We start from the raw sequence: 22,422 nt of genomic DNA on the forward strand, positions 1-22,422 counted from the left end.
TCTGGCCTCAGGAACTAGAACTCTGGAGTTGGAACCGGCAGACTTTGGGAAGGCGCAGAGGTACAGGTTTCCAGGAAAGATCAAGAATTTTTCATTGGCCATGGCAAGTTCGAGATGCTCGTTATTCCCCAGAGGAGGTGCTGAGTGGTGGTCGCCCTCTTTTCATCGCACTGTGTGGATACTGTGTTTCTCACCGATTGAAGGTTTGCCTTAAGGCATGCACAGTGGTTTTTTTCAGACATAATGCCACTGCACACCTAATAGACTACAGTATAGCATAAACATAACTTTTATACGCGCTGGGAAGCCAGAAATTCACATGACTTGCTTTATTGTGTTGTTTGGACCTGAACCTGCTTCCAAGGTCTGCCCGTAATGGGTTTGGAGTCTGGAAGTTGTCAGCGTCTGACTGTCCTGTGAAGCTGTGGTCCTGGTTGAGATGGCTTTGCAGTGAGGAGAGAAGGGGAGCACGGGGTTCAGAGGGGCGGGAGACGGCAGGGGGCCCAAGTCACTGTCTTCAGGGAGCTTATGCTTTTGTGTGTTTATTACTTCATCAGTTATCTTTACAAGTGGGAGACTGTTCATAGGAATTTCGTCTTTTCTGTTAATGTATGTCTCTTTATAAACAGGTTGTGTTTATCTCTATCTCTGTAAGCAAGGAGGATTGAGCCAAATGACCCCAGAGAAGTTGAATGGTACCCAGAACAGGCAGGACCCTCATAGCCAGGTAGGGGGGCGTGCACTGTGGTCGAGCATGGGTGGGCAGATGAGGGGCTCAGGAGGTCCAGTAGGGCTCCTGGGGACGGAGTGGCCTGACGTGTCGTGGAGGAGACTCAGTTGCACCGACGTTGTCCCTCGTGGAGTGGGTGAGGGCCCCAGGTGGCCCTGCTCACTGCTGGGAGGAGACACTTCTCAGAAAATAAATTCCAACAAACCAACAGCCCAGGCCATCGTCACGACAATTACGGGAAACACTACAAGTTTCAAAAATTAAATCTGTGTGGAAAATGGGCATTTGAAAGTCCCATATAAAAAGGAAAATGCATGCCAGCAAATAATGACAGTTTTGTTTCTTTCTAATCTTTATACCCGTGTCTCTTCCTTGCCTTAATACATTGGGTGTGTCTCTAGTTCATGGTTGGATAGAAATTGTAACAGTGGTCGTCCTTCTCTTGTTTCTGATCTCGTGGAGGAAGTTTTCAATAATTCACCAAATATTATGTTTGCTCTGGGTTAGGTGTAGATACTCTTTATCAGGTTGGGGAAGTTCCATTTTATTAGTAGTTTCCGAGGACCTTCTGTCGAGTACGGGTGTTGAGTTTTATCACATTTGTCTGTCACGGGTGATTTTCCTCTTCTTTATGTTAATATGGTCATAAAAATTACAGTGATTGATTTTCTCATGTGAGACCAACCTTGGTTTCCTGGGTCAGTCCCACTTGTGTGTGCTTTATAAACTCTCCATGTGTAGCTGAACCTAATTCACGTATCTAGTTCAGGAGTTTTGTGTTTATGTTGGATGGTAATGTTTCTTTCTTGTAATATCCTTGTCAGATTTACTATCAGGATCATGCTGCTATCAAACACTAAGCTGAGATGGGACCCTCACATTTTAGTCTCTGGAAGAGTTTGCCTAAGATTGTTATTACTGCTTCTTTCAGTGTTTAGGATTGACTGATGGAGCTATGTTGAAATATTTTAAATTATAAATTTGTTTAATCGATGCGGAATGTTCAATATTCTGTTACTTCTTAGGTTTGAAAGTTGTGTTTGTTGAGGAAGTTGCCCTCATTTCTAATTTTCTAATTTCTTTCACTAAGTTGTTTCAAGTGTCCTTTTTTAATGTTTTTAATTAGATCACATCTGATGGTGACCGCTGTCCCCTTCTCCATCCCTGTTGTTGGTCCTGGTGTGTCCCTTCCTTCTATACTCTTGAGAGAAATTTGTCATTTAGGGACTAGCTTCTTGCTTGGTATTGTTTGTTGTACATTCGAATTCACTGATTATTGCTCCTTATTTTTTCCTTTTCATTTGCTGTTTTTCTATCTTCTTAGTATGAGTGGGTGGATCATTGATTTTCAGCCTGTCTTGCTTTTGAATATATGCGTGTAAAGCTGGTCACATTGCCCTCCAAATTTGTCTTAATTAACTTGATCTCATAATTCTTTCTTTTTTAAAAAATTTTAAAAAAATTTTACTTGTTTTTGGCTGCATTGGGTCTCCGTTGCTGCACGCGGGCTTTCTCTAGTTGCGTCGAGCGGGGCTACTCTTCGTTGCAGTGCGTGGGCTTCTGACGGTGGTGGCTTCTCTTGTTGTGGAGCACAGGCTCTAGGCGTGCAGGCTTCAGTAGTTGTGGCATGTGGCCTCAGTAGTTGTGGCTTGCAGGCTACTGAGAGTGCAGGCTCAGTAGTTGCGGCGCACGGGCTTAGTTGCTCCACAGCATGTGGGATCTTCCCGGACAAGGGCTTGCTCGAACCCATGTCCCCTGCGTTGGCAGGCGGATTCTTAACCACTGCGCCACCAAGGAAGTCCTGATCTCATAATTGTTGATGTTATGTTTTCATTATCCTTCAATTCAAAATATTTTCTGATTTTAATCTGGTTTCTTTTTTGACCAGTGTGCGAATTCAAATTATATTGGATCATTTAAAAGCAGTTGGAATCTTTCTAATTGTCTTTTTGTTACTGATTTCTTGCTTAATTTCACTTTAGGCAGAAACAGTCTTATGATTTCTGTTCTTGGAACATGGCTGAGACTGACTCTTCGGCCGAGCATTGGTCATTTTGGTGATGTTTCACGGTCCTTGAGAAGAAGGCCTACTCTGCCCCATTGTGTGCAAGGTTCTTGCAGCGTCATTGAAAGGAAGTCTCTTGATCACATTCTTCAGATTGTCTCTATGCTCACTGATTTTTGTTTCCTTCTTCTGTCAGTTTGCTGTGAGAGGCGTCTGGAAATCTGTCACTCTGTGTGGGTTTCTGCCTCCTGTATTTCTGTCAAGTTCTGCTTTGTGTGTATCTTGAGGTCGTATTATTAGACATACACAAATTTAGACTTGCTCTACATTCCTAATAGAGTCACCCTTTTATGTGTTATGAAACTTTCCCTGTTAACTTTAGTCATGGTTCTTACCTTAAAGGTTACTTTATTTGAAACTTATGTAGTGTCTACAACTTTCCTTTGGTTAGCATTTGCATGCTATTGCTTTTTCTACATCTTTTAATTTCATTCATTCTGTATCTTTGTATTTCCAGTGGACACCTTTTAACCTGAAAACAGTTATGTCTTTAGTTTTTGTCCAGTCTAAATATTGGGAATATTTGTCCATTCACATTTAGTGTAATTACTGATACATTTGTGTTTAAATAGCTTATCCTACTACATGTTTTATATTTTTCTTACCTGTTCTTTGTATTTGTTGTCTTTTTTCCTTGCCTTCTTTTGGATTAAGAGGTTTTTTTTTTTTAACATTTTTATTCCATTTCCCCCTCTATTTGCTTACTAGTTATCATTCTTTCAATAGTTTTTAGTGGCTAACCTGGTAATTACAGTATTCATCCTTGATTTATTAACTTCTGTTACAAGTTAGTAGCTCTCTAGTTCCAGAACACTGTAAGGACCTCATAACACTTCTAACTCCATTTACCCAACTCTTGTGTTTTGTGTTGTTTTTGTCATATATCGTAATTCTTCATGTATTTTAAGCCCTCGGGACACTGTGGTTATTGTTCATGTGGTCAGTTCGTGCAGATTGACCCATGGCTGCCCTGCTGCTGCTCTTACCCTCCCTGGTCTCCATACCTCCAGGTAGGATCATAGTTCTTCTGACTGAGGAAGCTTTGCTGACAACAAATTCTCACCCTTATTGTTTAAAATGGTCTTTAATTTGTTCTAGTTTTTATTTTGGAATTTTTCAAACTTACAAAAATAGCAAGAATAGAAAAATAACTTCTGAACCTTTGTAAGTGGTCATCATTATACCCCATTATCTTCAAACATCTTAATGCACAGATTCTCAGAGTGTGGTCCCCATATCGGCATCACCTGGGCACTCATGAGGAATGCAAGTTCTCAGGCCCCAGCCCAGGCCTACTGGATGAGATTCTCTGGGGATGGGGCCCAGGAATCTATTTTAAGGAGTCCTCCAGCCGATTCTGATATGCACTAAGGTTTGGGAAATTGTAACAGTGGTCGTCCTTCTCTTGTTTCTGATCTCGTGGAGGAAGTTTTCAATAATTCACCAAATATTATGTTTGCTCTGGGTTAGGTGTAGATAAATGAAATTAACATTCATACATTGCTACCTCTAATCTACAGACCTTGTTCAAGGCTAATCAGTTGTCCCAGGAATGTTCTTCAGAGCAAAAAGTTCTAATCCAGGATAATGGATTGCATTTAATTATCTTGTCTCTTTAGAATCTTTGAATCTGATCAGTTCTTCAGGCTTTCCTTGATATTCAAGACCTTGACACTTCTGAAGATTAAAGGATGGTTACTTTTTAATATCCCTCAGTTTGGTTTTGTTTGATGTTTTCCCATGATTGGATTTAGGTTTCATGTGTTTTTTGTAGGAAGGTCACAGAACTCATTATATCTTATCAGGTAGCACGTGATTCCTCTTTGTCCCATCACTGTTTCTATTAACTTTGATCACTTGACTGAGATAGTGTCCTCGCTGTAAAGTTATTCTTTTACTCCTTGTAATTAATAAGTATTTTCAGGGGAAGTACTTTGAAACTAGGTAAATATCCATTTTCTCATCAAACCTTGACCCAGTAGTTAGCATCTGTTGAGTTTCGTGGCTAAATTAATTATTAGGTAATTTTCCTAATTCTGTCATTCCTTCTACATTATTAGTTACTATTCTACTATAAAGAAATGCTCTGTTTCTTCATTTATTTATTTATATCACTGTGGACTCACAGATTTCTGTTTTCTCCATATACATCTGTATTCATTTCTGTCTCTCAGTATACTGACAGCTATGAATTCACATCAGTACCTTCAATTCCAGAGTGACACAACAAGGCTCGTTCTCATTGTCCCCCAGCCCACGTCCTTCTCAGATAGTGAGAAACCTGGCTTCCCTCAGGTCAGTGCGTCTCCTTCCTGGATCATTCCCCCCAGTGTATCACCAGGTTCCCACCACTGCTACCACTGCTCCCTTCCACAGTTTCCACTGGTGTTTCTCCAGCCTCTGCTGTGTCCTGCTGCCCACCCATGTAGGTGCAAACCTCTTTTGAAGACCGTTTTCCTGTGTTTCTGGCAAGGTTTGGTTTTGTTTTGTTTTGTTTTAGGTGGTGTTTCTGACTTGGTTCTGAGCAGTCACACTGTCTTGGGGTGTGTGCGTCTGTGCTTCTGTGTGTGCTTTGCTTGTAGCTCAGAACATTCTTTGGCTGACGTTCGTTGTCAGTTTTAGAAGAGTCTTGCTGGCACCTCGTCAATGTTGCTACACCCCGTCTTCTCTGCTCTCCTTGGGCTCCACTTGACCACATGTTGGACCTTTTCACCATGTGCTGTGTCCCTCTTTTCTGTGTCTCTCATTCTGTTTTTTCTGTGACCTTCAGCCTGGATATGTTCTTCAGTCTGTCTTCTAAGTTACTACTCTTTCAGCGCTTCCCAATCTGCTCCTAGACATGTATTTTCTATATTGGAAGTTTTAACTTTAATTGTAGTCCTTTTTGATTTTAGAATTTCCATTTTTTTTATAATTTTGAGTTGTCTGTTGAAATTATTTTGTTATCTAAATTCTTTGACATATTAATCACAAAGTTATCTGGTAACCGTAATATCTGGACCTCTGTTCCATCTGTTTAAACTGATTCTCCCTCTGTCCTTTCCGTTTGGGGACATTTAATCTTTTTTGGTATGCTGGTATTTTTTAAAAGGCCAGTCATTATTTTGGAAGAACTGTACAGCTAGCGTGAGGCTGCTGTCGCTGTCCTTGCTGTCTTCTGGCAGCGTTTTAGTAGGGCAGGCTCCCGAGTCTGTCAGAAACCAAGCCAGGGGACGCTGCACTTAGGTGTGTGCGGTCTGGCGTATTTCCTGTCTGACCTTCCTGGTGGAGCACTTGTACTAGAGCCCCCCTCTTTGGTGGGTCCTGACCTGCAGTTTTGTCCCCATGGCCCCCTCCCTGCTTAGGGCTGGCTCAGCCCCCAGGATCCTGCCAGTGAGAGTGGGCGGGGCCCTGGGGGGCAGCAGTCACCTTGCAGCCGTCCTTTTTGCTTTCCTTTCCTGGGGCCTTGGCACCACCCTGCCTTCGATGTCTCGGCACAGGTGTTTTTTCATGTTGTCCGTTTGTCTTGGTGGCTTGGGAGGGGCTTGCTCTGCACTAGTCCACCAGAAGCTGGACGTACTCGTCGCTTTACCCAGTGACACGGGGAGGCTGTTTGGCAGGTTTTCATCGTTGTTAAGTTCTGTCTTATTTTTAATCTGTGAGCATTAAAGGGAATCTATTAATACTGTATTGGACTTACAATTTTAAAGTTTAGAAATGTTGAAATTTTTAATCAATATTTAAATGATTGGGGAAATCTAACTTTTAAAATGCTTAACTGTTTTTAAAAAATAACTTCATTTTTTAGAACGGTTTTAGCGTTACAGAAAAATGAAGGTACTGGAGAGTTCTCATATACCCCAGCTTCCCATATTAACGTCTTATATTTGTGGTATATTTGTTACCAATACTGAACAATATTGATACATGTTACTAACTAAAGTCCATACCTTATTCAGATTTCCATCGTTTTCTCCCTAATGTCCTTTTTCTGTCCCAGGATCCCATGCAGAATAGCACGTGACTTTCAATTGTCACGTCTCCATCGGCCCCTCCTGGCTGTGACGACTTCTCAGACTTTGCTTGTTTTTAGTGATTCTTACAGTTTTGAGGAGTACTGGTCAGGTGTCTTACAGAATGTCCATCAACTGCAGTTTGTCTGGTGTTTTCCTTACAATTAGCCTGGATGTGTGTGTTTGGGGGAGAAAGACCACAGGGTTAAGTACCATCAACGTGACACATCACTGCTGGTGTTGACGTTGACACCTGGCTGAGGTATGTCTGTCAGGCCTCTCCGCTGTGTGTTTGCTCTTTCCCCCTTCCCAGAAGTCACCATGCCTGCCGTAGCCTTTATATTTGTCTGTGGGGTAAAAATTGTGTGACTGTTTAGAGGAATGCTGTTTTCTGAAAGGAAATTTAGTTGCTTGATATTTTAAAAAATGATAAATTGAAATTAGAATGTAAATAGGGTGACTATATTTCTTCATTCACAGAATTTCTTTTGAGTGTTGAAGACATGAGCAACAGTTATTACCAAATTTCCCTCTAGAAAGCGTGTTATGAGGGATAAAGACGAATGAGTGAAGCCCTTCTGTGAGCGTCTTCTGCAGCTGTTTGTAGCTGGAAAGGTTTGTTGCTCCTCAGAGAAGGTTCCCTGGCCAGGCTGCAGAGCGTATTTCTAGAAACGCCCAGGCGAGCGGCCGGGAGGCTGGTGTGTCTCTGAGACACCGAGACACCGGTTGGTTCCCTGCAGGGAGGGAGCCAGCAGTTTGGGAACATTTTAAGGAATTGTTTCTTTTAGAGAAGGACTGGTTCAGTATTAGAGTGGAGGGTGTTTTGTGGCCATTTATTTCCTGGAATAAGGGGGGGTTGATGGGGTGCTTTTTTATGGCAGTGGTCTGTAGAAATCAGTTTCCCTGGTTCCTCATATTCTAGGAAAAAAAAAAAATTAATGTTAAGTATGTTTTAGCCAAACTCCACTGACAACGTGAGAAGTTTATACAGTTGACCCTTGTACAACGTGGGGGCATATAACTTACAGGCGGGCCTCGGTGTCCACGGTCTGTGGTTCCCCCGTCCGTGGATTCAGCCACCCAGGGCCCGGGTGGCACGGTAGTGTTGACTATCGAGAAGTACCCACAGATGAGTGGCCCCACAGAGTTGAGCCCACGTTGTTCGGGCTCCACTGTATCATCCTGATTAGTACAACAAGGGGATAAACTTAGAGACACACTTCATGGCTTCATGAGGAGCTTGAAGGGCACTTGCACTGTGCTTATGGAGACACTTGGGAAGCCTGAGGAGGGAGGTGTTCTCGTAGTACATCCATTATATCGTATGCATATTTTATGGTGGATATGGAACTTGTTGATACTTTGTGGCTGGAAATTATTGGCCAACACTTCTAATTCTTGGAAAAAGTCATGCAACGTCCTTTTGTGTTTTTTTTCTTTAAACACAGAAAAAGTAAACCAAAATTTATTCATATGCATATGGGGAATTATAAAATAAGTAGGTGGTAAATGGCTAAAATTAGACGCTTACATGATTAACTTCAGAAAGGAAAGGGAGGGGCAACAAGAAGCTTGCATCAGAAGAACAATTTTGTTCCTAGGGGAACAAACGGGAGGTAAGAAAATTTGTGATACTAATTGTTTATGCAGGTGCAAGTGGTATTTTCCATATGTTCATGGCCATAAACACCCCAGCAATAGGAATTTATAACAGTTTCTTCTTTCTTTAAAAAATTAATTAATTAATTAATTTATGGCTGTATTGGGTCTTTGTTGCTGCGCACGGGCTTTCTCTGGTTGTGGCGAGCAGGGGCTACCCTTCGTTGCGGTGCGTGGGCTTCTTGTTGTGGAGCACAGGCTCTAGGTGTGCGGGCTTCAGTAGTTGCAGCACTCGGGCTCTGTAGTTGTGGCTCGTGGGCCCTAGAGTGCAGGCTCAGTAGTTGTGGCGCATGGGCTTAGTTGTTCCGCGGCATGTGGGATCCTCCTGGACCAGGGCTCAAACCTGTGTCCCATGCATTGGCAGGTGGCTTCTTAACCACTGCACCACCAGGGAAGTCCCTTTATGACAGTTTCTTCCCCAGAAGTGTCTGCTTCCTTTTTTTTTTTTTTAAATGAAATATTATGGTCTCCTTTTCTCTTTCAGGAACTTTCTACTCTTCCTGTCTTTGGTGTTTTAGAGTTTAACCAAGATAGGTCTAGATTGAAATTTCTTTTTTGTTACGTGGGTACTTTCTGATTTGTTGGTAGGATCTTATTCCTTGCTTCTGTTTTCAGTTTCTTCTCTTGCTTTAAACATCTTAAATGCAGTCACTGTCTTCTGTGTGTGATCTCAGGTTTGGAGGCCTGACTCTGTCGTTTATTGTTTCCTCTGATTCTTACCCGTGGTGGCTTATTTCCTTCTGCATTTTGGAGACTTTGGACACTGAGTTCATGCTTCGTGGGTATTTATCCCTGGGCCCCAGGGACGTTTGATTTCAGGTGAACCCAGACTCTCTCGGTGTAAGCACGCCCCAAATATTTCGTTCACGGGGCATCCTGTGTTGTTTGCTCACGCTGACAGCCCCGCTCCTGGAAGGTCTGTTGCCGCCTCCAGGCCCTGAGATGCAGGAGGAACCGGGATTTAAGCTTCCTTTGCTGCTTGTGGGATTCCAGGCCCCGCATGGTGAGGATTGGAACCCCACACTTGTGTGAGGACAGGCTGAGGCTGTGAATTCTTAAGACGCCCGCTGAGACCCCCTTGCCGTCAGGGCGCTTTCTTCCCTCCCGCCTTCCCCTGAGGGTGCGCCCTCAGAGCTGTGCATATGTGCAGAGGTGCATCACAGGTGTCCACCTGCACGGGGCGCCGCTTTGCCTTGCCTCCCAGCGGCTCTGCAGATGCCCCGGGGTGGCGGGGGCTGCAACTCTCCCTCTGGTTTCCAGCTCGCTCTTCATTTCAGCCCCTTATGATTTCTCGCAGAGCCCATCAGTGCATTTAAAAGCATTTGTAGAGGTTTTATATCACGAGGTTTTTCAGGGTATCGGGCTGTTGTTTTGCTGGAAATGGAAGGCGTCTGTTTCTCTGTATGATCTGAAAGCTGATTTGGTGCTGGTTCTTCCCATGTCCCTTCCACAGAGGGTCCAAGTGGGGAGCTCTGTGTCTTCCTTTGCTCAGTGAACCCCCGGGATGGAGAAATCTTTCAGTCCCCAGCGTTGAAGGCGTAGGAGGGAAACGCAGAGGATAAAAGGCTTGTGCGGTGATGGGAGGATTCTGTCCAGGAGAGCTATTCGGGCATCTCCAGAGCACTGAGTGGCACGAGGGATGGTGGCTCAGCCCGCGCACGTGGTGCTGAGCCTGACGTTGCAGACACGCCCCAGTGGGGTCATCTCAGGCCGTGTTCTACATCGAGTCACTTACCCCTCAGCAAACACTTTCTGTTGCAGGCACTGTTCTGAGCACTGGGGATATTGGGGAATAAGACAGAGTTGGGGGAGGAATGGGCAAGCGATCACCAAATACGTGGGGGGGCCTCTGAGTGCTGTGGGGCGGAAGTAAAGCCGTCCCGGGTGGGAGCTGTTTTGTGGAGAGAGGCCTTGGGTACCAGAAGACGTGGGTGTCCCGGCTGCACTTGCGGGGAGGGGGCAGGGTCGGGAGGTAGAGGCAGGCTTGGCACGTTCTAGGAAAGGAAGAGTCCACGTGGTGAAATGGAGGGGCGGGCCCAGTGCAGGTGAGGTGAGAAGGTAGCAGGCCGCGCGCAGCAAGGGCCTGTGGGCTGTGGTGTGAGGACTTTGGTTGAAGTCGTAGCAAAGCTGTGGCCCATTGGCATGCTCTGAGCGATAGAATCTGAACCACGTGTTAGGAGGATGGCTCTGCGTGCCGTGTTGGGTGTCGACTGGGGCACGGGTGGAGGCGGGGAAGCAGAGCTTCAGGGTGTGGGTGAGAGACGACGGGGGCATGGCTGTGACCAGGACAAGCTCACCTTCCTTCCCCGCAGCTGCTGTCTTCCGGGCAACCTTGCTGTTCCCTGTGCAGCCAGATTTGTTCTTACTCCCTAGGTTTTCAAAACTAAACTATCATTGAAGGATTCAAACGAAAGAGGGTCCACAGGGGAAGGGCTGTGACTGCGAGACAGCAGAGTGGGCACCTGAGGTCCCTGCGATGGACGTGGGTATTGGTCTTACGACTTTCAGACTCACGTGTATGGTCCTAGGAAGAGAGTGGGGAGCAGTGTAGACCACACCTGGGTGTGCTCTGAACTGGATGCTGGTGGCAGTGGGGATGATGTGGGGGTGCAGGGGATTCCTAAGAGGGGGAGTTGCTTGTGGCAACAGTGGCCTTTCGTTGTAGACCGTCAGGCACTCTGGTTTATGGATAGCTTTCCTTTAGAGGCTGGACAGACTCAGGGGGGCCGGGGCCTGAGCTGGGAAGTGTCCAGGTCACAGGGCCCAGGCAACTCATTTTGCTTCCTGGGCGTTTGTAATTCTTTCTTTTGCTTGCCCTTGTGTAGTTTGAGGTGCACGCTGACATTTGGGCATGCGTTCTGCATGACTTATGCCCCGACAGGTGGCCCATATCCTGGGAAGGGGCCTGTTTTTCCGGGAACTTCTTCATGGGGCCTCTGAGCTCTTGCAGCCCTGGAGTTGGGCGCGTGCTTTCTGGCTCCGCAGCGTGCAGTGATACGTTTCCGTGGTGGCCACGCTTGTCACACCGCAGAGCCAGGAAGGGGCCCTGGGAGCTCCCCTGTCCTGTGTATTCATCCGGCGCCCATTCGTTGCGCTCTCAGTGCCAGACGCGGCTCTAAGGACACAGAGCTCTGGAGAGTCACCGACCGGTGGGGGCGACAGACACGTGGACACAGGATGCGACGAGGTTCCCGCTGGGGGCTGACGGGGGAGAGGGCTTCACGGTGGTGGCCCGGGTGTTGGGATTACAGGACGAGGGGGTGAGCCGAGTCGTCAGGAGCCTGGGGGCCTGGGTCTTCTCCGAGAGGAGAAGGCTGGAGGGCTGGAGGCCGCCGGGACGGGGCTGCCGCGGGCAGGGGGGCTGGTGTGTTGGCTCCGGGGCGTGTGTTCATGACGGGAAGGGGGAGTGGTGAGGACTGGGAACCGAGGCAGGTCCCGGGGGCTCCCGGCTGCTCGGGGATCCTGAGTCTCGCTGCGGGGAAAGGGCTTTTGTGGGCCCCTGGGATGAGCCGCGGGCTTTGTTTAGAATCACTGACTGCAAGAAGCCCTGTGAGGAGAACCTGAGAGACGAGGGAAGGGCGTGAGGCTCGGGGGCCAGCCCAGGGCGACACTGGTAGGAGGAGGTGTGCGGCAGAAGCGGGGTGGAGGTCGGGTCAGGAAGGCATCTCCCCGCGGCCGCGCACCTGGGGCACCCGGGGCGGCGGGAGCAGGCGGGAGTCGGGGAGGCTGGCCTGAGGGTGAGGCCAGAGGGTCACGGTGGGAGCGGGCCTGAGGGCACGGGACGGGAGCGGGGTGGGGGAGGAGGCTGACGAGGAAGTGGCCTCGCTGGCCAGCTTTGAGCCCCCGTGTGGGTGGGCCCCGCGCTGTGCCCACAGGAAGGCATGACAGTTCTCGTCGCCGCTGGTAGGTGAGGCCCTGCGGCTCCGGGAGGGCAGGTGAGGCCACGGCATCTGCCGTCCATGGCAGGCAGCCCTTCACGCCCACGTCCCGGCTGGGGCCACGGGGCCTCCCGTGCAGCCTGGGCCGGCGGCTCGTGGCACAGTTCACGTGTCAGCACTGCCCCTTCAGCTGTGTGGTGGCCCTGGGGCCTCCACTAGTGCGGAGCGACCTTTTTAGGAGAGAAGGGAGCTCGGGTTTTCATAGAACAGAAGAACTCGTAACGTCGGTTTGGTTTGGTTTGGTGGATCTGGTGGCCTGGGCGTGTGGCTCAGTCCTGTGGCTGGACCGGCTGGGGTCCTGCTGGCCTTCAGCCTCCCCTCTGGTGTCCAGGGCCTGCCCGGGGCTCTCAGGGGCGTGAGTCCCCGGAGCCTGAGAAGCATGTGTCAACGCAGTTTTCATGCACACAGCCCCCCCCATTTTCTGTTTGGAAGTGACCCTATAGACAAATTCATGTAAATACCTAGTGTGTGCATGAGCGCCTGCTAATTCTTTTAAGTCATTTTTCAGGCACTGTGCCAGGTCACTTTTTGTTACTGTGCAGCCCTCCCTTGGGGTAGACAAGCTGTGAGTCGGTCTCCACTTTACCGATTCCATCTCTTTCCAATTTAAGGAGGCCAGATGCTGTTAAGATACTGCGTTCCTTCCATGAATCCGATCTTGTCCAAGACAGTTGCTAGGACAACAGGATCTTCGGTTTTCTCTCCTGCTATTTTTATTTCTTTACTATCTCAGGTTACTATTTTCATTTTCCGTATCAAGTTCCTCTTTACCATTTTTAAAAATAGAGACGTTTAATAACTTTAATATGTTAACACTGTATGTTCTTGCCTTTACGAAGTTCACCTTAATAAAGACAAACCCGCAGTAAACAGCAAGGCCTTAGGATCGATGTACCTAAACCTGCCGAAGAAGAAAGGTACAGGCTCGCTCGTTTCATGTTTCCTCTCGATGTTCAAACCTTAGTTAGGGCTTAATTTGGTATTTATCTTTTATGTTAAAATACCGATTCTCAGTTTAGAAGTCGTTTAACGTGAAAGTAGGTGCTAAATGTCTTCAGTCTGTCCTTCATTAGTTGTGGCTGGAGGAGGCACGCACCCCTCTGCCCTCAGTGCCTGCCCCGTGGAAAGCTCATGATCGAAGTCCAGTGTTCGTCTCCATGTCCCGTTATTTATATTTCTGCGTGCAGGAAATAACGTATGTCCCTTGGAGAAGAAAGTTAGTGATAAAAGGTAGACTTTCTACCAGGTGCACTGATTGGTGTGCAGTTGCAGGTTTTCTCAGGGACCTGCTGGTGCGAAATGATAGGGTAGTGTTTCACACGCACCCTGGCCCACCAGGGGTGCCTGGACTTTGCGTGTGTCCAGTCATTACTTGGGTTTTAGAATTTTTAGGACACATCCCGCTTCCAGGTATTTGAACGGGCGCTTGAGTTAGGAGCTTTGCTTCTTCACGGTTAATATGAGTTAAATGGATTCAGACATTTAAAGTATATGATGTTGTGACACGTGTGGTGTGAAGATGGGACCTCAGTGTGGATGTATGTGTAATAGGCTGTGGTGTTCGTGTGCTAAAAATAGGAGGCACTCATTTTTAAAATAAAAAGATCGTTTTTGAAAATGGACTTTGATAAAATAAGATTTTTTGGAAGTTGATTTCATTTTTTTTATACTTGATTTATGTTTAACGGTAATGGAAAATTGGGGAAATTGTATATCAGAGAAGTGACTTTAATAACTAATTTCTCTGGTGCTCTTCTTTAAAATTAATGAGAAATTCTTAGCCGGGCTCATCAGCATTCGTATGCAATAATGAGTAACAGGGGTGGGCGATTGGAGTCCCCGAGCCACCCCGCAGTTAGTTAGTAGTTTCCAGCTCCTTAGTGCATCTAGACAGAGCAGAGTCAATAGTACCTAATAGTACCATTTACTGCTCCAGTGGAGTAGAGCAGATCCAGAAGAGGCGAGGCGTGGTCCATCCTTTTTCAAAAAATTCTCCTTTTTACGGTAATACAGCACAGGATTTGACGCTAGAATTACGACACATACTTAGTCCTCCAGGAAAACTCTTCCAACCAGGAAACCCCGAGCATCACTGACTACCCCTGAGGTGGTGCTAAGAAATAAAAGTGCCCCCGCTCCCCGGGTAGTTCTTTGAGGCACACGTAAAAGGGCAGGAAAAGCGGGGCCTCCCCAGGGCAGGATAGTTGTGGACTGGACCCTGACATGCGTCCTGCAGTCTCACAGCGGCAGAGCGCAGTGTGTACCGGGTGACAGGAGGGGAAAGCTCCACGTGGTGCAGGGACTTCACGTGCTAACAGCGCACGGAGACGCCGTTTAATACAGCGGATACCTGCAGGGGGTGGTGGGCAAGACGTTCCTGGACTCGAGAGTCAGAGCATCTGGGCTCGGGTGTCAGCCTGCCTCTTCTCGCCCGGTGACCTCGAGTGCGTCACTTAACATCTTTTACCTCTGAGACAGTGCCTGCCTGCTGACCTCCCGTGTCCGATCCCAAGGCGGTGCTGGGACTGGCAGGCAGGCCGCCCTCTAGGATCCAAGTCCATCTTCATTGCGGCAGGCATCACCAAGGTGGGTACCCATAGGATGGGACGGTGGACTCGGGAGTTCCCAGGAGTGGTGCTGGCTCCCTCAGCTTGAGGAAAGGTGCTGTGGAGGAGCGGGCATCGTTTAGGGCAGGCGTTCAGGAGGAAGAGATAGATGCTCAGGAGGGCGCTCCAGGGAGGGCAGCCAGTGCTGGGGAGAGCGGGTCCGCGCACGTCCAGGAGGCTCGCTGTGGGCCCGTGAGGACCCTCGATTCGTCTGATGGGGGCTGAGCAGCGGGGGTGTGGTCGGCTTTCTCCCGAATGGTGTTTCCAAGGGCATCGGGTCATCAGACTCACTGAGTGTTCTTTCCCCCCGAATCGTTAGTTTTCATAAAGCGGCAGTTTTCTTACGGGACTTCTTCCCTGAGAGTGATTCTCTAGCTGGTAGGTAACTGCGCGCAGTAGCAGCTGGGGCTGCAGAGTTAGACGTTCTCTGAGCAGAAACCGAAGTACCGGCACCGAGGTCATCCATTGAAGGGGGCGCGCCCGTGACCTTTGTGCTGTCAGCCGCCTCCGGGGAGGGGCTTCCTGGGTCAGGGCGAGGCGCTTCTGCTGAGGGACCCGCTGCTCCTGACCTGCTCACGTTTCAGCCCTGCAGCAGCGTCTTACTCCCTCTTTCCCTGGCTTCTGTGTGCTAGTTGATTGTTTAACGTGGTTCTGTTTCATTCCCTCCGTTGACCTATCCGCTGCACTTCTTTATCTCATCGTTAGTGACTGCTGTGAGGTGTGCAGTGCACGCCTTTACCTTGTCACGGTCCCCCAGAAAGCCAGCATCGGGCCACGTCACACATGACGCGAGCCCCTCGCAGCCGGCTTCTCTCCCCCCTTCTGTCCTCTGTGCTGTTACGCGTGTGTATTTCACTTCCACACATGTTAGGAACCTCAGGATATACTGTTACTACTTTGGCTTTAAACAGTTCACTCGAGCTTTTTATTCCGTCTTTCCTCCTTCCTGCCCTTCCTCCTGCAGCTGTGGTTCCTGCTGTGCTCGGTTCCTTCATGCAGGTCCAGGTTTCACCTGGCTGAGCAGAGCCCCCTTCAATAGCTGAGCTCCTACTACAGGCCTGCTAGTGATGACTTCTATTAGCCGTTGTTTAGAAAGATATGTATTTCCATTTCATTTTGGTAGATTTTTCATTCATCATAGAATTCTGGGTTGACGGTTGTTTTCTGCCAACACTGAAGATACTCCATAGATTCCTGGCTTGCACAGTTTCTGATGAGAAATATGAAATTATTCTTATCTTTGGCCCTTGTACCTAATGGAGCTTTTTTCTCTGGCTGCTTTTAAGACCTTCCCTTACTCTCTCTTTAATTATTATGCGCTCTTGTGGTTTCCTCTCTGTTTGTCCGGCTTGGCGTTTACTGAGTTTCTTGGTGGTGAGGGTTTCTAGTTTTCCTATCATTTGGAAAATGTTTGGTCGTTATTTCTTCAGATCATTTTCCTCCCCCATCGAGGACTCTGAGTGCACATATGCTGGATGACTTGATCCTGTCCCACAGGCCACCAAGTGTCTGTCCATTTGTCCTTGACCTTTTCTCTCTGTGTCTTGTTTGGGATAGTTTCTGTTGCTCAGTCTTCAAGTTCACTGCTGTTTTCTTCTGCGGTTACATGTAATAACGCTATTAATTCATTGCGTTAGTTTGGGTCCTCCGAGAAACAGAAGCCAGGATGGGAGTAAACACTGATGAGGTTTTGGAGGGAAGCCCCTGTGAAGGATAAAGGGACCAGACCTGAAGTGGAAGGAGTCTGGCCCTGTGACAGGGAAGCGGGGAGGAGGAGATTGGGGAGGAACAGTCCAGGAAGGGTTTGGCCAGGCCGACGGGGTGTCCTAGAGCCAAAGGCTCCTGCTGAAAGAGGCCCACGGCCCACGGATGGGCTGCCATGGAACTTCTGCTGCTCTTGGTCGTGGGCTGCACCCTTACGTGGGAAGCGTGGCCTCTGCGTGAGCAGGGTGGCGGGCCCAGAGGGTCAGCACCTGGGCCCTCGGCCACTCGGGCCTCCTCGCAGCAGGGCATCTGAGCAGCACATCTGCATGGCTGCCACACCTACCCAGTGGAATCTGTATTTCGGGAATCCTGGGTTTTTTTAAATTCTAGAAGTTCTTTTTATATTTTCCAGTTCTTTCATTGTTTTCCTTTTCCATTTAATTTCTTGATTACATTGAGTATTTTTATAGCTGTTTTAATGTCCTTGTTTCCTAATCCATCATCTTTGTCGTGTCCTTAGTCTGCTTGACTTTTTTTCCCCTGGTTACAGGCTACATTTCTCTCTCTCACGTGTCTAGAACATCGGTTGCCGTAAGTCATGAGCTTTTATGTTTGTGAGCACCAGGTTTTGTTTCATTCTGTTGAATGGCAGGCAGTTAAGATACTTGCAAGTCAGTTTAAGCTTTCGGGGCTTGATGTTTAACCGTTTTGGTGGGTCTAGAGCAGCCTGTCTTCTAGGGAAGGGTTAGCCCGGTCCCCGGTGTGCAGTGGGCGGTCCCTCTGCTCTGGCTGGCTCAGCCCCAGGGCAGCTCTTGGACTGCTCACCCGGAGACACCCTGGGACGTCCTTTGCCTGGGGTGCTCTCCACCCGCCGCGGGGGCACCGCCCCACGCACCCTGCCTGCTGCTCAGCTAGAGACCAAACGCGCTGGATGGACGTGGCTCTTTTCTGCCCCGGTCCTTCCCCCTGGCACTCAGCCCATGTCCCCCTGGCACTCAGCAGTGCCACCAGCACACTCAGGTGGCCCAGTTTCCAGATGCGTGTGGCCAGGGGTTGAGTCCAGGCCCTGTTACTCCCTCGTGGCGGGAACTACAGGCATCACCTGGCATGGGTTGGCCTCTCGCTTGGGCTGTCCCTAGTGGCGCCGCTAGAGGCCAAGGTGACTGAGGTCGTGGCCATCAGGGAGCAGCTTTCCACGCCGGCGGCTCCAGCAGGACGCGCTCCACCCCCTCCTGTCACCCTTGCCCCCCCGTCCTCCTGACCGTGTCCTCTTCTCCGCTGTCCGGGTCCGTCAGGGAGGACTTCTGCATCCCCTGCACTCCTCCAGCACTTTCCACCTGCTACCATCCCACTTCCCAACTGGTTTATATGTTCTGTGTATTTTATAAGGTTAGAGAAGATGGGACTTTTATTCGTGTCTCAAAGCAGCCAGGACACAGTGTATCAAATGTAGAAGGAATGCACAGTTTCCTCCAGGAGGATGAGTGCATATATGTTTCTCTTCTCAGCTGGCTTTTGTCCAAGCAGCTGCCAGTTTAAGCCCGTGCCGGCATCTCTAAGCTGCGTGTGACAGCAGTGCCTGGGAGGAGCAGCCTCTGTGAGCCCAGACCTCTTGAGCCACTCACGGCACCCATGCCGTCCCGGCCTGTAGCGTGTAGAGATGGGCGCCTTTTCCTAAAATCACAACTCACCCAGGGTTTAAAGTGTCCTCACAGTCAAACTTAGCAGCATCACTTTGTTTCAGCCGCACCACCCTGAGCTCAGACCTACCATGCCTGCGGCTCCCCGGCCTGACCCAGGACAAAACTGACTGCGGGCCCGCGGCCAGGAGTCACGCTCTCGTGCTGACGGTCGGACGAGGTGCCCGCGTCAGCTTCTGAGAGATGCTCCCGCCAGGAGGTCCTGGGCCACTCCGTCCTCACAGGGCCACAGAGCGTGTTTTCTCAAGTGGTGAATGTGGTGGACTGGGGCTGGGCGGTTTGAAGGCTGGCTTAAAGAAGCAGATGCAGGTATGAGGTGATGAAAAGGAAGCAGCTTTGTTTTGCTTTCTCGTTGTGAAGCATCCCAAATGGGAGCCCTCCTGGGGTTCTCTGTTGGCTTAACTGCACTGAACGGGAACCCTGAGGGTCTGGGGACCCTTGTCTGGGTATGAAGGGCCAGTTAGGTGCTGCCCCAGGAGGTCCAGAGAGCAGATTTTGTGATGCAGTTAATAGACGCTGGCTGCACTCAGCGGTTCCACATCCTGCGAGTTTTTATTCTCTGCTCTGTGGTTTAAAATTTGATTTGCAAAGAAGACAGCAGAGCCAAGCTGTGGCCTCCCGGCCCTTCCTCAGCAGGTGCTGGGGGCTGGCCCGGTGCCGGTGTGCTGGTGTCGGCGAAGCTTGAAAACCTTTCCGATGAAAAGAAACCACTTTCTGGTGTGATAAAAATTACGCAGTGATAAAAATTAAGATTGTTCTTTTATTGCTGCAGCAGTTGTGTATTCATAGCAGTTGGCTGGGAACGTCTTTGTGGACAGACAGGGAGAGACCACGTGGGGAGATGCACCCGCGGCTCCTGCTTTGTGGCCCCTCTGCCCCCGTCCTGGTTCTTGTTCCCAGGGGGTGGCCGCTCTCCACGGCCTCAGCGCGGCCTCTCTCTCGTTGTACAGACACGCCCAGTGTCTCTGTCATAAAACGCAGAACAAGCTGCATGGGTTTTCTGTAGCAGCTGTAACGAACGGCCACCGGCGGAGCGGGTGAGAAGGTGCCCGTGTCATTTTCCGGTTCTGGAGATCAGAGCACAAACCCAGGCGAGGGGCTGTGCTCCCACTGGGGCTCTGGGGAGCCTCTGCTTCTTTCCTTTCCAGCTTCTAGGGCCCCTCGCGCCTTGGCTCCCGTCCCCGGTCAGGCCAACCTCTGCTTCTGCCACCGCATCTCCTGACCTGACCCTCTCCCAGGACCCTCATGATGACCCTGGGCCCACCTGTCAGTCCAGGGCGGTCTCCCCGCCTCGAGGTCCCGGCTGAATCATGTCTGCACAGGCACAGGGTCTGGGGGTGAGGGCGTGGGAGTCTAGGGGGAATTTTGCGATCTCAGTACCCCCTTGACACAGAGGCTCTGCTCACACCCCGTCTCCGCACACAGCGCCCCCTGCTCGCAGGCTCCGGGGCCCCTCCTCTCCTCGGGTTCTCCCCCGCGCCGTCCTCGCTGGGATGGCGGCCCCTCCCTCGAGATGCCGGGGCGGCAGCTGTGCACCTGGGTCTCCAGCAGAGCCCCGCTTTCTCGGCCACCGACTCAGCTCCCCACCTTCCCGTTGGTGGTCTCCCCGCGGTGGCCCACGCGCTGCTTCCATTCCGCTTGGGAGCCAACCGGGGTGCCCGCCTTCCTGGGGGGGTGCCCGCCTTCCTGGGGCGCCACCCGCCTCTCCCCCGCTCGTGCTCCGCTGTGCTGCCCAGGCTCTCCTGAGCCCTTAAGGCCCGTGGAGGTCGCTGAGACCCTCGCGCAGGGCCGCACTTGCAGCTCTTCCGGCCCAGCGACCACCTTCTGTCGCAGTGCCTGTCGGAGTTGGAGAGCAGGGGCGCCGCCCTCACTCCCGGGTCCTCCCGCCACTCCTGTCCGCTGCTCCTCCCGTGGCCACGCCAGGTGTCCCCGCTCACCCCGTCCCCGGGCTCTGCTGCTCCGTGTGCGCCCCCCGCCGGCTCCCCCTTGGCGGGCACCCTGGGCCGTCATGTGCCACTGGCTCCCTTCCCAGTCTCCGCCCAAGAGGATGACTCCTGGGGGGGAGCCGGGTGTTTCTTTTCAACTCTGTTGTATACCCAGGATGCTCCTAGCACCTGGACGAGACCTTGTGCACAGAGGCTCCCAGGGCCGGAAGCTGCGGTCAGCCTGCACTTCGGTCCTCCCCACTTACAGGTCCCCACTTCTCTCCACGTCCTGCAGCCGCGCACGCCCACTGCAGGCCTGTGCACCTGCCAGAGGGGACGCAGGCTCAGTGCCGGGATGGGTAGTGTGGCCGCGGGGCGTGTCCAGGCAGGGCTGTGTCTGGCCTCGGGTGTGACTGTGACCGCCCTCCTTGCACTGTAGCCTCTGCCTCCACCTCGGTGTGGCTGGTAATGAATGCCCTCTGCTGATGAGAATCAAGGAAAGGCGGATTTCTTTCTTAAGCTGCTTCAGTACTTGTTCTCAAGGGCAAAGTGTGGAAGATTTTTGTGTGCGGTACGTAGTGTGTACTCATCTACTGTTGGACCACATTAACTGGAAGGTAGGAAAAAGAAAACTCCGTATTTTGTCCCCACTGTTGACTGGATGAATCTCATTGTGCTTTGCCTGTTCCCTGCCCGGCCCACGCAAGACTCCTTCCAGCCTGGCCTTCAGAGCCAGGCTTCCACGCTCCACGGCGGAGGCCAACCCCGTGATGCGCCATCCCAGCCTGTGGACCCCTCGTCCTCGCCGCAGGCTCCCTTCCCCTGGGAGCCCTCCTGGCCATGTGAGGGAGCCTCTGTGCCCCTCCAGGTCCACCCTGTGTGTGCCCTGCACCCCTGGGGCCCCTGCCCCCGATTTGTGGTGGGGCCCGTGGCAGGAGGTGCTGGCAGGAGACGGGCAGGTGGGGCAGAGAGAGGGGCTGAGACACCTCCCCTCCCGCCCTCTCCCCCCCGAAAGCTGCGGCTCCCCTAGGTCAGGGCCACTTCTGCCCGAGGCTCCACGGCCACCCTCCCAGCAGCAGCACGGACACGCGGGTTGGCCACTGGCGTTTGTAGCCCCCCCAGCAGCATGGAGGCTCCCGAGGGCAGGGTCGTGTTGTGCTTCCTTCCGCGGGACCCCTCACCCTTACAGTGGGACCGCCAGAAGCAGGCCCTGCCGGCGCGGGGAGGGCAAGGGTGGAGTGGAGGAAGCCGTCAGGTGAGCTGCGGGGACGGACGGACGTTGTAAACTGCTGGTGACCACGGCTTTCCCTCCCGCAGCTGCCGGGCCGCAGGTACAGCCCTGGGTACAACGAGGACGTGGGGGACAGATGGATCTGGCTGAAGTGACGGCCGCCTCCGTGGAAGCTGCCTCGCGAGGATGGAGGTGCACCCGGGCCGCCTGACTCCCCTGGACTCCACGTAGCTTAACATCGGGGGTGGGAGTGAGTGATCCTGAAGTTGCACAGTGGAAGAAACGGCCCAGCAGACGGCAGTCTGCCCTGCAGTGTACTTACGGGAGTGGAAGGAGGCACCCCCGTTTAAAGGGGGGCCCTCCAGCTTTATTCTGGGACGATGATCACTGGGGAGAAACAGTCTGCTGGAAAGAGCAGGTGTCACTTGGAGAATCTCATTTTGTCACAGTCATGCTCTGTGTCAGGCAGGTTTTGTACACTGTGTGTTCAGACTTCAAGAAATAAAACCGTTCCTGTGGCACATCCCTCCATTATACATCTGCCCACACGCGTACGCGCCACACACGTGTGTACGCACACACACTTACCATTAGCCAACAGTTGGCTTTGATGTGGTTTGGTTTGATCAAGACATATATTAGGATTGAAGAGTTTTTCTGAAGCATTTCTTCTTTTTGTTTTAGAATGTAACTACCACATTAGAGAAAAAGGAAAAAAAGCAAAGAGGAAATACCAAAAAGAGGAAGCAGTTACCCTAGATTCACAGAGCAGAGTATTGGCTGTGAAAGGGCTTTGGGAAGAGTCTCCTGTGACGGCCCCCGTCGCTGGTGGTGCGACTCCTTCCTGAGGGGACTTCCAAGCACAGAGTGTC

At 50.8% G+C, this 22,422-nt stretch overlaps 1 protein-coding gene across 2 annotated transcripts in view; it reads left to right on the forward strand.

The window, feature by feature from the left end:
- Window positions 1-22,071, forward strand: part of NDUFA10 (NADH:ubiquinone oxidoreductase subunit A10) — a 49,109-nt gene extending 27,038 nt beyond the window's left edge. For both annotated transcript variants that reach the window (XM_030857732.2, XM_070045878.1), the window contains exon 10: window positions 21,637-22,071. In XM_030857732.2, the coding sequence (XP_030713592.2) occupies window positions 21,637-21,705 (69 nt within the window). In that variant the 3' untranslated portion in view covers window positions 21,706-22,071. The remainder of the gene's footprint in view (window positions 1-21,636) is intronic.
- Window positions 22,072-22,422: the final 351 nt, after the last annotated feature.

Source organism: Globicephala melas, chromosome 7 (genome assembly GCF_963455315.2).
Source record: "Globicephala melas chromosome 7, mGloMel1.2, whole genome shotgun sequence".
Taxonomy (NCBI): domain Eukaryota; kingdom Metazoa; phylum Chordata; class Mammalia; order Artiodactyla; family Delphinidae; genus Globicephala; species Globicephala melas.